The sequence below is a fragment of the Dasypus novemcinctus genome, chromosome 23 (assembly GCF_030445035.2).
Source record: "Dasypus novemcinctus isolate mDasNov1 chromosome 23, mDasNov1.1.hap2, whole genome shotgun sequence".
NCBI classification, from domain to species: domain Eukaryota; kingdom Metazoa; phylum Chordata; class Mammalia; order Cingulata; family Dasypodidae; genus Dasypus; species Dasypus novemcinctus.
In genome coordinates this window covers 53,024,329-53,038,677 of record NC_080695.1, presented here as the reverse complement: position 1 = coordinate 53,038,677, position 14,349 = coordinate 53,024,329, and the positions used below count along the sequence as shown (strand labels likewise).

Here is a 14,349-nt window from a genome sequence, read left to right as displayed (position 1 = left end):
TAAACCATGCAGTTTTAATTGCTGTAGCTTTTTAATACATTATCAAAATAATGTATTTTGTATTATACATTATCTAGCCCTGTTACTCTCCAGGTTTGTTCTTCTTCATCAGATTTTCTTGGCCAATTCTTAGCCCTTTGCATTTCCATAAAAATTTTATAATTAGCTGTTAATCTACACACCCATACACAAACACTCAACATTCTGAGAATTTAATTGGGATTTCATTAAATGTATTAAAAAATTGGGGGAGAATTGACATTATAATATTAAGCTTTTAATCCATAAGTATGGTAAATTCTTCTACTTATTTATATCTTATTTAATTTTTCTCAGTAATGCTTTATAATATTCAATACTAAAATCTTGCAATCCTTCATAAAATTTATTCCAAGATATTTGTTTTTGTTGCTAGTAAATTGTTTTAAAAATATTATTTCCTACTTGTTTGTTGCTTGTATATAAAAATTCAGTAGATTTTGTGCATCGATGCTATCCATCGGTCTTGCTAAATCTATTTATTCATTATATAAATTCATCTGTTAATTCTTTTTTTTTTTTAAAGATTTATTTTTATTTATTTAATTCCCCTCCCCTCCCCCGGTTGTCTGTTTTCTGTGTCTTTTTGCTGCGTCTTGTTTCTTTGTCCGCTTCTGTTGTCAGTCAGCGCCACGGGAAGTGTGGGCGGCGCCATTCCTGGGCAGGCTGCACTTTCTTTCACGCTGGGCGGCTCTCCTTACAGGTGCACTCCTTGCGTGTGGGGCTCCCCTACGTGGGAGACACCCCTGCGTGGCGCGGCACTCCTTGCGCCCATCAGCACTGTGCGTGGGCCAGCTCCACACGGGTCAAGGAGGCCCGGGGCTTGAACCGCGGACCTCCCATGTGGTAGACGGATGCCCTAACCACTGGGCCAAAGTCCGTTTCCCCATCTGTTAATTCTTTTGGATTTTCTACATGCATAATGACATCATCTCTGAATAAGGTAAACATTATAACTTTCCTCCAATCCTTACACTTTATTTCTTTTTCTTTTCTTATTATATTGACTAGAACCAGCAGTATGACATTCAATAGACTGGGCATCTTTGACCCCTTCCAAGTTTCAGAGGAAAGTTTTTAACATTTTATCATTGATTATAAGGTTTCCAGTAGGTTTTTGGTTGATATTCATTATTAAATCAAGGAAATTTCTATTTATTCTTAGTCTTCTAAGACTTTTTATGATAATAGTGTTGGATTTTGTCAAGTGCTTTTTTGAAATAGCCATGTGATTTTTCTCTCTTTTTCCCATTAGTCTAGTAAATTGCATAGATTGTTTATCAAATGTTAAATTATCCTTAAATATCTAATGTCCCATTTAAAAATGTTTCATCCTTTTAATATATTACATGTAATTGTTTGATAATATTTTATTTTACCTTTTTATATCAATATTCATGGAAAAGATTGATTGGTAACTTTACTTTTTTGTAATGATGCCCCTTGCAGGACTCAAGATTATAATAGTCATAAAAATTTGGGAAGTGTTTCCATTTTTTGTATATTCCAGAAGAATTAGTGTAAGATTTCTGTTGTTTCATTTTATGATAATTTGCTGGTAAAGCCATGTGGTCCTAGGGTTTTCATGGTAGCAAGGTTTTGAATAAAATATTCAATTTCTTCAATAGATACAAGGTTATTAAGATTTTTGGAGCAACTTGTCCCTTTCATCTAAATTGTTAAATCTGCATGTCATCCTTGCATAGGAGCCATGCCAATCTTCTCTGATTCATTCCAATTTTATTACATGTGCTGCCAAAGTGAGCACTATCAATAACTTTTATTTTTTATTTTTGTTATAAAGTACCAGAGCCTGGGATTGAACCGGGTCCTCATATGTGGGAAACTGGCACTCAGCCACTGAGCCACATCCACTCCTCTGAGTTGGCTTTTTCATTTGTTTGCTTGCTGTTTGATTTTTTGTTTTTAAGAGTCATCGGGGACAGAACCCAGGACCTCTCATGTGGGCAGCAGATGCTCAACCACTTGAGCTAAGTCTGCTCCCAATCCATAATTTTTTGTTTTGTTTTGTTTTATTTGTTTTTTGTTTGGTTGGTTTTTGCCTTAAGCAATGAGCATTCATTGGCTCCTGGTTTTGAGGCTATGAGATGTCCAAAATCAAGAAATTGAGAAGGCAGTGCTTTCTCCCAGAAGCCGATCTATAATATTTTAAGCAATATCTCTCCCAAATCTCAGGAGTTAGAGTCTAAAAACATGAGTCAGGTTTCTGAGCAACAATTTGCTTTCTACTTTATTGCAGCAACTTTCCCATCATTTTGTGAATGCATACAAAAGTACTACATACATTGTTCTCCTTATAAGAGCAGTGCATAACTTCATTTGAACTTCTTAATTTTCTTTTATATGTTGCAGGGACTTTTTATGATAGATTTTTCTCCTATGTGTGAATACATATATAAAGTACTTATCCATTACTCTCATCTTCCCTTACCTCAGATAAGATAGACTTCTTTGTTCCAAACCTCTGCCATAAAGGCAGTAGAAGCATGTTTGCATGTAGGTGGAAAAAGATTCAAGAAGAATATACGCTAGTTACTAGTGTTGACCTCCAGGGAGTAAAAACTGAGATGAGGCATTTAAAGGATTTTCTCTGTTTACATCAAAAGCTTTTGATTGCTTAAACTTTTACTCTGAATATCCTTTGCTCTGAGAATAAAAACATGAAAACTATTTTTAAAACATGCTCATTATAGAAAATGTTGGGAAAATAAGAAATTTAATTAAACAACAAAAGAAAATTAACCGTAAGTTTTAAACCATTTACATACATATGTGTAAGTCTATCTTATTCACTCATGGGTTCTTTTTGTCAATAAACAGAGCCTAACAAATAATGAGGACTTAGTAAATATCTAATGAATAAATGAATATTATTACATAAATTTGTATTACAATGTATATATGGTTTTACTTTTCTAACTTAATATATTGTGAGCAAAAATTATTCTGAAAATACTTATTGATTTTATTATATTCCATCATATAGAAGTAACTTAATTTTTAAAATATTCCCTTATAATTGAGAAATTAAGTTATCCTCTTTTATTTTATTTTGTTGCCATAATAATAATAACTGTTGAGCACCTACTATGTGCCAGGCACAATTATAAGCACTTTACTCCTTTAATTAAAACCCTTAAAACTTTACTATCTGTAAGTAGCACTATTATCCCCATTTCATAATTGAGAAAACTGAAGCACAGAGAGGAACCCACTGTTCCTATGGGACGAAGACTGACATATGGGAGAATGATTTTTAAATCTTCAACAGATGACTTGAAGGCTCTTCATGGTCATATGGGGCTTGGTGGGGTTGTGGTGGAAAGGGTTGGTTGCTACACAAGGCCACAAGTAGGTGAATGGATTTGACCCTGCCTCCCACTTTTCTTGGCTGTATAAATGGAATCTCAGCCCTTAAGTTAGGTTCACACTGAAATGTGACCATGGCATTGGATTGGCCAAATCTGTACCCTTATCTCTTGATGTAGGGGCTAACACATGGTATATGCTCTTGACTAGGAGGGCAGGAGAGGTCCCAACCCAGCTCTGTGGTGGGTGAATGGTGAAGGGAATGAAGTGAAGTGGAGCTTTGCCGAGATGACAGATCTAACCTGCCGTGTAGCCAACGTCTTCTCGCAGACCTGTGGCCTCCAACCCGGGGATGGTCTGGTCTTGCTTCTTCCCCGAGTGCCTGAGTGGTGGCTGGTGACCGTGGGCTGCATCCGAACAGGTCAGTGATTCAACGGGCCCCCAATGGAACTTCAGGGCTGACATTGAGCCCATTGGTCCTGGGACATTGGGACCCTGCTCTGAGGATCTGGCCTCAGCTCCTCATGCTGGCACTACAGAGCAAGCCTCCCTGCCCTCCAGGAATTAACAATCGGTTGGGAAAAGAACATACTTTATCTTCCCTCTTTCTTCCTTCTTCACAATCTTTTTCACACTCCCTCTCATATTATCTCACTCTTTCTCCCTCAAATTCTCATGCTCACAGAATCTCAAACACAATCTCATACATTCTCTTTCTCTCTTTTACATTCTTTCTCTTGAACAGTCTTAGATGTTCTCACTTTTTAAAACATTCATCAATTGTTATCATTTTGCCAGATTTGTGCCCACTCTCTCTATCTCTGTCTGTGTGTGTGTCTTTCTCTCCTTCTCTTCTCTCTCCCTCCCTCTCTCTGATGGAATCATTTGAGAATCAGTTGCATTGTGTCACTTCACCCATAAACACTGCAGCGTATATCTGCTAAGAGCAAAACTCTTTCCTTCACATAATGGCAATGCAGTTATCACACAAGAAGACTAATATGATGCAATATGTACATCTATTGTCAGAATTCCTCAATGCCCTATTAATGTCATTTATATTTGCTATATTTTTTCTATAAATCCAAAATCCAGTCAACTATCATGCAGTGCAATTAGTTCCCAGTCTCTTTAGTCTCCTTTAATCTAGAACAGTCCTCCAGTCTTTTTTTGCATGGCAGTGACATTTTTGAAGAGTCCAAGCCAATTGTTTTGCTAAATGATCCTCAAGGTTTGTATTTATGAGTTTTTCCTCATAATTACATTTGGGTTACATACTTTTGGCTGGAGCACTGCAAGGGTGTTGTCCTACTTTCTCAGTGCATCACATCATGGGGTGATCATTTCATCATCAGTGATCTCAGTTGATCACTTGAATAAGGTAGTATTGGCCAGACTTCTCCTTTGCAAGGCTTCCTTTTGCCCATTACAATGAATAAGTAATCTGTGGTATAATGCTTAGGAAACTGTGAATGCCCTATTTCCCAACTGACTTTCACACAATGGTCTTAGTATCCATTGATGATTCTTGACTGAACTGAACACTATAATGGTGGTTTTAAATAGTGATTTTCTATCTCTATTATCCTCTCTACATTTAACTAGTTAGAATTCTTCTTTAAAGATTAACTTTCTTTCTACATTTTAACTATCCATCAACCAGTCTCATCTGCCTTCTATTGTCTACCTAATTTAGAATCAGTATGGAACTCACGGATTCTTTTTTTAATAACTTCTCTCATTCTACCGTTCCATCTTGCACGTTCACAACACTCAAGCTCTCCGCTGCTCATTTTCTTTCTCTCTCTCTCTCTTTATCTCTGTCTCTCTCATGCTCATATTCTGTCACACATAAAATAGTTTATTGATTTGGCAAAATAATGTGAATAAAAAATTAGCAGCAAAGGAAGAGGGAGGATAGGGGAAAAGAGCTATGTCTTCTGTAGAATTAAGAGACAGCCCATGGGCTACCCAAGACTTGAGCTGAGCCCTCTGGGATAATGAGAATTTAGAAGGAGCAGTAGCAAAGAAAGGCATTCCAAGCATGGTCATAGCACATAGAAAGGCTTAGAGTCAGGAAGAACGTCCATGAAAGATGACCCTTTCCAAATAAAGAATGGGAATTGTGGGAGAGAAGGATGGAGAGTGGGCAGTGACTGAATGTTAGGATGGGGAGTTTGGTGTTTTCCTGGAGAGAGGACACATGTGTTAGTGCAGGGAAGAAATGTAGAGGGAAAAAAAATCAGTTCTTCATAGAAATTAACCAGACAATACAGAAGGTGGGAAGGCAGGAAGATTCAGGACAAGGCATCAGGTAGAGAGGCTAGAGTCCAATGGGGCACCTGAAGATATGAACTAATTGTTGGTGGTAGAGATGGAGGGAAAATTCAAAAGGCAATGTGATTACTGCTTAACTCCAAATGAGGAATGAAGAGAGGAGAGGAGATTCAAGATGGCACAAAGGGACAGAAGAGAGGAAATTGAGAAGAGGAATTCCAAGGACAGAGATGCTGCTGGTCCTGAGGTGGGGGAGGACTACCTTACTCATATCTATCTTCCTAGACCTGCTGTAAAGTTGTGTAAAGTAGGAGCCACCTATCTGTGCTCTGGTGGGATATATCTATAATAGAAAAGGTTGTGACGGGGCTTTCCAACTGGAAGGTGCATTAGAATCATTTAGGGATCTGGTTCAAATGAAGATTTCACTTCAGCAGGTTTGGGATGAGGTCTGGGATTCTGCATTTCTAACAAGCTCCTAGGTTGTTCTGATGCTATTGTTTGATAAAGAACACTTTGCACAGCAAGCTCTTACGGGGTTTCTGTGCAGTCAAGTTAGGGCTGAAACTCAAGGCTATGGAAGATAACCAGGAAATAAACAGTCCCTTTCTCATCCTCAGGGATCATCTTCATCCCGGGGACCACCCAGATGAGGGCCAGGGACATTCTCTACCGACTCCAAGCATCGAAGGCCAAAGGTGTTGTGACCACAGATGCCCTGGCCCCAGAGGTGGATTCTGTGGCTTCTGAATGCCCTGCTCTGAAAGTCAAGCTCCTGGTATCTGACCACAGCCGTAAAGGGTGGCTGAACTTCTCATCACTGATTAAGTGAGTTTCTGGCCTGTTGATTGCACTCTCTGCAGAATGGTAGATGAAAACCATCTTCTCCCAAGGGCTGGGAGGCCAGGGGCCAGTGGTGAGATGCTCACCAGTCTGGAGGTTGGAAACTTTCTCTTTCCAGCTATGTCGTTTCCTCGGCTGTGTGACCTTTGGCTAGTTCCTTCCCCTTTCTTGGTCTCAGTTGCTTTATCCCTAAAATAGGAAGCTGAAAATCTGTGTTCCTCTAATTAAAATGTACAGACTCCTGGACTGTGGTAAGAGGATATATAGAGGTAGAAGATTGTTATGTTTCATCTTCCTTGTAGGTGGCTACTCTAAAATATTAAATTTATAGAAAAATAAATATATTAATTACTTGAATGAAAGATTCAAATGAATTTTTAGGATGAAACATGAGACTTCAAGAAAAACTGAGACCACAGCTGGCAGGCAGCTTTGGTGGGCAACATTTTGAATCCCCCAGTGGCAGAGTGGTAGGTGTTCATTCTCCTCTGCCTTTGGACACAGGGACAAAGGGAGGGAAATGTTAGAGAAAGAAAAGGCCCTTTCCACTTCCAAATCTTGAATTCTGTAAATGTTCAGACAGTTTTCACATTACACACATAAATCATAATGGGCTTGTTTTCTTGAAGTAACACCTGTTTTTAAAGCTCTTCAATCCCAAAAGGCAAATATTTCAGCAAAGTCACATCTTATGCTAAAGTCTAAAGTCAGAGAATGAAATGAAAAGAGTTAAAATCAAGAATGTTCTTGAAAAATCTCTTAAATCACCCAGAGTCCACATGGCATCCTGGGAGACCAATAGACACAGCATTGGGATTGTTTATAGTTTCTTTGGTTGAACACCAAATAAGGTAGCTAGCTTGTATTTAGAACCATCCCAAGTGGTCTCAGTCTAGGAGAAGCTCCTGAGAATCAAGACAGACTGAGGGTACCACTCATTCTGTCTGCCATCTCAAGTTCACACCAGGGCAGATACATAATATGTGGAATGATGCATATATGCATATGTTTTATATAATATATAATAAGAAATATATAAGATATGTATCATCCACTCTTTCTCTTCCTTGCTCTTTGGCCCATTCTCCATCACCAAGATCACCATTAAATTCCTGTAAAGTCAGTGTGAGTATCAAACAAGCTTAGCAGTGTGGTTAAATGCACAGAGTGTGGATCAGACTGCCTAGGTTTGAATCCTGGCTCTGCCAATTGCTAGCTGTGTCACAAGGCAAGCTATTTTTCTTCTATAAGCCTCTGGTTTTTCATCTGCAAAATCTGAACCATAAGCATAGGCTCCACCTCAGTGAATTGCCTGGAACATAGTAAGAGCTATGTAAGTGCCTGCTAAATTAAACAGCAGCCCTGTGTTTTTCCATTTTTGAAAGGAAGAAATAGCAATCCACTTGTCCAAACCACTCATAAAGTCAGTATAATGCTTAAGACCAGGAGAGCCAGTTTTGCCTCCAGCATGGCACATCCCCAGTTTCCTGACTTGAAGCCTCATGTTCCTTCCTTTGATTCCCTAGAGGATGGAAAAACAGCTAATGTGATTTCTCTCCTTTTGTCTTAAATCCCTTTGCAGATCAGCATCCCCAGAACACACCTGTATTAAGTCAAAGACAATGGACCCAATGGCCATCTTCTTCACCAGTGGGACCACAGGCTACCCCAAGATGGCAAAACACAGCCATGGGCTTGCCTTACGATCCTCCCTCCCTTCAACGTAGGAAACAGGACACCCCCTGAGAAGCTGGGGCACACACCTGGGATGGGGGATTGTGTGGTGTGGGGTGTGCACGTGAGCACATGTGCATGTGCTGGAGAAGCAGCTCCAAGTAACAGTGACTCCATTCTGCTTCTCCTTCCTGCTTTCTTTGGCTCAGAACTCTGGGGTCGAAGAAGTAAAGCTTGTGGAATCCTAAAGTGTTTGCTGATAGAGACCTTGGGACAACACAGGATGGCTGGCACATTTGTGTGGTGTCTGCGCACTTTCACAGGAGGTGGGAGGAAGAGTGGTTGGAGGCAGCAGGGACTCTACAAGCCACACAAATGACAGTCATTTTTTCCCTGTCAGTGGCTCCAGAGTTGGTTTGGGAGAGACAGAATAGTCTAACATTATGACCTGAGGTGACAGATGCCCTCCTCTCTCCCATTATGGGTCAATCAGACTTAAACTTTCCCAGTCATGAGCTATTTCAGAAGACAATAACTGGACCAAGCCATGCCTCCAAGCCACTGCCCACAAACTAAAGCAAACAATAGAGTCTGAACTCCTACCCTCAGGGAAATTATCTCTAAACCAAACCTCTTCTTCCCTCTCCACAACACCCCACCCCAAACTAGCAATCACATTCTAAATGTTTTACTAAATTATTGAACTTGATTAGAGGACGCAAAAGGTTTCTTGTGGGCAGTAGGTTCTTTAGTTACTTGATAATATAACAGGTGAGTAGCTAATGCCCAGGAGGAATGAGAGTGAGAGAAAGGGACTGGAAGGTAGAGGTTCCCATTCAGTGGAAATTAACACAGATACAAAAAGCAGGGAAGTACAAAGACTTAAGAAAAGCTGGTGCTTAAGGTGGAGGTGAGGGACCAATGGGGAGAATTGGAAAATTCTGGAAGGGACACAGCACACAGGGTTTATGGGCCAGGGTGTGGAGTTTAGACCTCATCCAGCAAAGCAGTGGAGGTGTATTGAAAAGTTTGAATTTTGCAAAGATCACTGTGACTGGGGGATGGAAAATGGGTTGAAGAACATGAGAGTGAAATCATGAAAGAATTAGAGTCTCTTAAGAGAATCCATATGGAAGATGGTGGTGGCCTAGTCTAAGTGAAAGAGAGATGACATATTAGGGGATAGAGGAGAGATCATCTGCTGGCAGATGTGGGAGGTAAGAGAGAAGAAGGAGTCAAGATTGACATGCGGGTTTCTGACATTCGCTGAAATACAGAGATGCTGGAGGAGAACCAGTTCAAAACTAAGGGAGGCAGAAGAGATTGGGATTTTCTGGGTTTTAGGTGGCCTGGGAGACATCCCAGAAGAGATGTGAAGTGAAGCTTAGAAGAAAGAGCACCCTAGGTAGTAATTTTCTGTTAGCCTGCCTCAATCTTAAGAAACATGGTGTGAGGTGTTGTGAATGGCTCATCAAAACCCCAGTCCACTAACAAAAAAGCTCCTCAGATCAATATCCTGGAATGGTGTGGTTGTGTTTTCTCAAGGAGCTGTTACATGCCAGAGGCCCTTTAATAGCAGTAAGAAAAGGGTGGATAAATGGGAAATCCTCCACCTTCTACCTTGCAACCATGGATAAATGATTGCCCTCTGACTAAATTCTTCTACTCCCTTGCCAAGATGGTGTATTCATTAAGTCTCTCTCTCTCTCTCCCTCTCTCTCTATCCACATTTCTATCTCTCACCATTGCAAATGGCAGAAAACCTAATCCTCACCTCTTTAAGTCAAAGAGGGACTAGGGAACTTATTGGCTTATGAAAGAGAGCAGCCCCAGGTTTGACTTCAAACTTGGTGGCATAGCCTCTAGATTAGGGTTTCGTCTCTCCATGGCTCAGCTAAGCTTCAGCTCTGGTGACACTCTTCTCAGAAAGGCTGAGCCAAAATGCCCAGCAGCATCACCTGGGACCTTTATCTGTAACATTCAACGCCAGTCAATGAACAACAGACTCTCCCAGCATTTCTGATCATTTTGAGTGATCTGATTTAAGTCACACGTGCCAGGAAACATGCTTGGTTAATTGGCAGCATTCTTTTGGGATGTAGGGCATGGGTCTGGAGCCCCACCCTAAGCCCCTGGACTGAGAATGAGAGGAAGGGACCAATACCCAAAAATCAAGATCAGCAGCTCTCACATTCTACCATGATCACTCAGCTGAGATGACTGTATTTTGGAGTTAGCAGGAAATGGCTACAGCTAAAGACTTCTGATATCATCTGGTGCCTATCTGACCCAGGCTGGATTTTGGCAGTCTTAGGAGCCCTGCTTGAACCATGGACAGCAGGGTCTACCCTCTTCATCCATCATCTGCCACAGTTTGACCCCAAGGTCATTGTACAGGTAAGCAGACTATCCTTCTACTATCAACAAACTCCCCAAGGAAACCCAGGTCTCAAAGTCAGAAGCTGGACCCTTGTGAGAAAGATTTTATTTCTCAAAGAAGCCCATTAGCCTAGTTTAAACCTGGTCTGGGTGTCTCATATTATATAAAAGGATGGCACCCTGAACAAGAATCACCATATCAGAATCACATCAGACAGAACCTCTTTGAAAATGCATATTTCTTAGCCCTTCCCCAGACTTTAGATTAGACTCCGGACATGAGACACATTTTTGAAAAAACATAGCAGCCAGAACAAGCTCTGGTCTCATGGCTCAAGCTCTGGTTGCTGGCTCAACAAAGGCCAAATAACTGGTGTGTGTGTGTGTTGTTACTCAGTACAGTGAAGTATTTAGAAGAGGAGACCTTGGAATATGACAGATCTAGCATCTTGTCCCAGCTTTGCCATTTATTAGCAGGTTACATAAACATGCTGAGTCACAGATTCCTTTTCTAAAACATGGTAGGGGCTGTTAATAGTTACTACCTCATGTAATTATAGTGCATATTAATGAGATAATTCAGGCAAAGTGTGCAGAGTGCTTAATCCAGAAGCTAGCATGTGGAAGGCATTCAGTAAATGGTAGTCTTTGCTCTTACTGTTATGTGCAGAGCATCGTGACGGTTTAAGGCACCTGCTTGAACCTCTTCCTGTAACCTGAAAAGCCTCTGTGTCTCCACTCACATCTTTGCTTTCCACCAAAGAGGCAGACCTGCCCTTCCACCTCTCAAAGTCCACCCCTGACACACACACAACTGCTGCACGTCCTGTTTTCTCTGCCCCTTGCCATCTACCTTTCCTCCTTTATTTTCAATCCCTTCATCCTCCATCAGCTCTACTCCCTCAGTCATAGACATGGTCAAAGTTCCTATTGTAAAGATACCTTCCCTTGACCCTGCTACCTGTTGGGCCAGCCCTGTCTTTCTCCTTCATCCCAAACTCTCCATAGAACATTCTCCACTTGCTGCAGCCCACTCCTCTTAACCCTCTTGCCCCCTAAAGCCTGCAGATCTCCAAGGCTCTGCCCTTACCTTCCCTCTCCCTTCTAAATGATCTCCTTCGCTTTTGTTTCTCCAGCAAGCACATCAATGCAGGTGACTCTCAAAACTGTGCTGCAATCTCATCTTCTCTCTCCAGGTTAATTCCCCTGTATTTAAGTGCTAGCTGGTCAAGTTCATGTGATCATCCCTCCAGCACTTGAAACCGCCCTTCCATATGTCATCACATGTGCCAGGATGCTTTAAGCATCTGAGGCTCAAAGCTGCACAAGCACACCAAGTCTCCTCCCCAAGTCTAATTCTCCTTCCATGCTATGGGGTGTCCCCGAAGTTATACAGTAGTTTTAATCTTGAATTATTTCAAAAGCATTCATGTTACATATTTTTTAAAAAGCAACAGCATTTGAAAGTTTAATCATTTAGATTTATGTTTCACATATTACTTTTGTGAAATTTTAATAGCAATTTTTAATTTATTATTTCAGTCTCTCTGATGGATGATGGAAAATTTTTAATCTAATAAAAAATGTACTATTCACAATTCACAAAAACAGAACATTCCCTCTGCTTCCTCTCTGCCCAAACCCTAAACTTAGCTCTCTAGCCAGCTCCATTCTAAGAGTCTCCTGCTCCCAGCCCCCCACCACAAGCTGCAAAGTCCCCAGATGAGTCATAAACTGCAGCTTAGCCACAATAATCCTAGCCAGCATCTGATGAGTGCCTTCTAAGTGCCAAGCTCTGGGAAAGACCCTTGACACATATTATCTCTAATCCTTACATACTAAGCAGTGCTCTATTGGGTGCAAGTAATAGAAAGCCCACCTCATGGAAAAGTGCGTGGGTGGGGGCACATTGGGGCAGCTCATGAAACTGGAAAGGCAGAGGGCCAGTTCTGGAACAGGAACCAGATAAGCATAAGGACTGCAGGCAGCTTCTGTGTCTCCTCTCTGCTTCTCTGCTCCCTTCTTTCTCTCTGGGGACCTGCTTTGCTGCTTTGTGTGCACAGAGCTGAACATGGTGACCAGAGCATGCACAGGCTTCCATCTTCCCTTGCCAAATGCCCATCCAGATCAGTTAGAATCCAGGTGGCCCAGCCTGGTCACCTGTCCTTCACCGGCCCAATCTTGAAGCCAGAGCAAGGTTACAGAGACAAACAAGGCTGCCCAAGGGGCTGGGGTGAGAAGATGGAGAGGAACTCTGGGTGGGAGCAGTGGACCTGGAAGTGGGGGTAGAACTGAAAATACAAAAGAGGAGATGAATGTGAGGTATTGCAGAGATATTGCTGAGTCCAAGGAGAGAGAGAAACCAAGGGTGACATGAGATTCCCACCCCACCCCTCATCGCCGTCCTATGAGGAAGATATGGCTATCTCTTTTTGCAGAGAAAGATACAGAGTAGCAGAGAAATTAATAGTCAAGGATTTAAATTCCAGCCAGTTAGATGCCCAAACCCACATTGTCTTCTCTTTGCTGTTTCTCTCCTAGCTTTTCTCCCCCTTGACATGAAAGCTTGAAAGGCTACACCTCTAGCCAAACAAGGGTGACTAGCAGATATTTTTAACCCTACAGAGTCTGGATCCAGCTAGTTCTAACCATACTAAATTTTCTTTCTTTCTCCTATGTGTCTAAGTATACCTCATTACTTGATGACTTTAATATTTTTCCAGCTCCTGAGCCTTTCCTCTTGCTATTTCTTCTATCATGATGGGCCTCCCCCTGTTCTCTGCTTACATATCTTATCCACTTCTCAGTGCCCGTATGAAATGCTACCTCTTCCATCAAGCCCCCTGGACTACCAAACTGGAAGAAATAGTTTTCTCTACTATATCCTTATAGAACTTCCTTCAAATCTCACTTCTGACAACTCCAGCTTTATCTTTTGAGTCCTGGCATTCAATACCAGGACCTGCTTTCCATGTGAGTTTGACTTCACCTTACTCTTCTTACTTTCCACCAGCAGTACCAGACACAGGGTCATGTATGAAATTCATGCTCAATATATGTATATTGAATGAATTAACAAGTAACTAAATGGGCTTTCTAGAGAGGAGGTCAGACCTGAAATGCTAATAGTCAGTGGATAGTGTCATGTGAACTGTAAAATTAAAATTCCTTCTCTTCTTACTTCCCAGACACTCTTCAAATACCCTGTCACCCTGTGCCTTGGTGCACCAGCTGTATATCGAATGATTCTGCAGCAGAATTTCCCCAGGTATGGTAGAAGTGGTTGGTATCAGTGATCTTTGGGTTGGATTTTGAGGATCTGATGCATGACAGTCTGACCATGTTTCCCTCTGGTTCTTTGAGCGTAATCTGTGGGTGCCTGTGTTTGTGTGTGTCTATTAAGTATTGGTGGTGATAATTATCACCCATCCAATTAGTTCATTAAACCAGAATCCAGAGAACTCAGAGAAACACTTTAGCAAACCTTGCATCATTATGGGGTTTTTCTTTTTAAAACATTTTCACTGTGAAATAAAAAGAACACAGAAAAAATACATAAAACAGAAATGAATTGTTGAAAATACCTGTATGACCACCACTCATGTCACAAAAATCAAACATCGACAGCACACTAGAGCTCCCCCAGGCCTCTCCCCCTCCCCTAAAGGCAACCACTATCTTGATGTCTATGGTCCACTCCTTGCTTTCTTTCATAGTTTTCCTTCTTATGAAATATCCCTGAGCAAAATAACTCAGTTTTATCTGCTTTTGAGCTTTATACACATACTCAGGCATTATCTTGTGACA

The 14,349-nt window shown here is 41.2% G+C and overlaps 1 protein-coding gene and 1 pseudogene across 5 annotated transcripts in view; one reads left to right on the top strand and one right to left on the bottom strand.

Annotated features, from left to right (window-relative positions):
- LOC101415550 (acyl-coenzyme A synthetase ACSM1, mitochondrial-like) overlaps positions 1 to 14,349 on the top strand; it is a 43,251-nt gene that overhangs the window by 14,232 nt on the left and 14,670 nt on the right. For all 5 annotated transcript variants that reach the window (XM_058286350.2, XM_058286346.2, XM_058286347.2 and 2 more), the window contains exons 3-7: positions 3,580 to 3,790; positions 6,267 to 6,474; positions 8,072 to 8,212; positions 10,401 to 10,560; positions 13,731 to 13,810. In XM_058286350.2, coding sequence (XP_058142333.1) covers positions 3,580 to 3,790; positions 6,267 to 6,474; positions 8,072 to 8,212; positions 10,401 to 10,560; positions 13,731 to 13,810 — 800 coding nt within the window. The remainder of the gene's footprint in view (positions 1 to 3,579; positions 3,791 to 6,266; positions 6,475 to 8,071; positions 8,213 to 10,400; positions 10,561 to 13,730; positions 13,811 to 14,349) is intronic.
- Positions 1,712 to 1,807, bottom strand: LOC111764653 (U6 spliceosomal RNA; annotated as a pseudogene).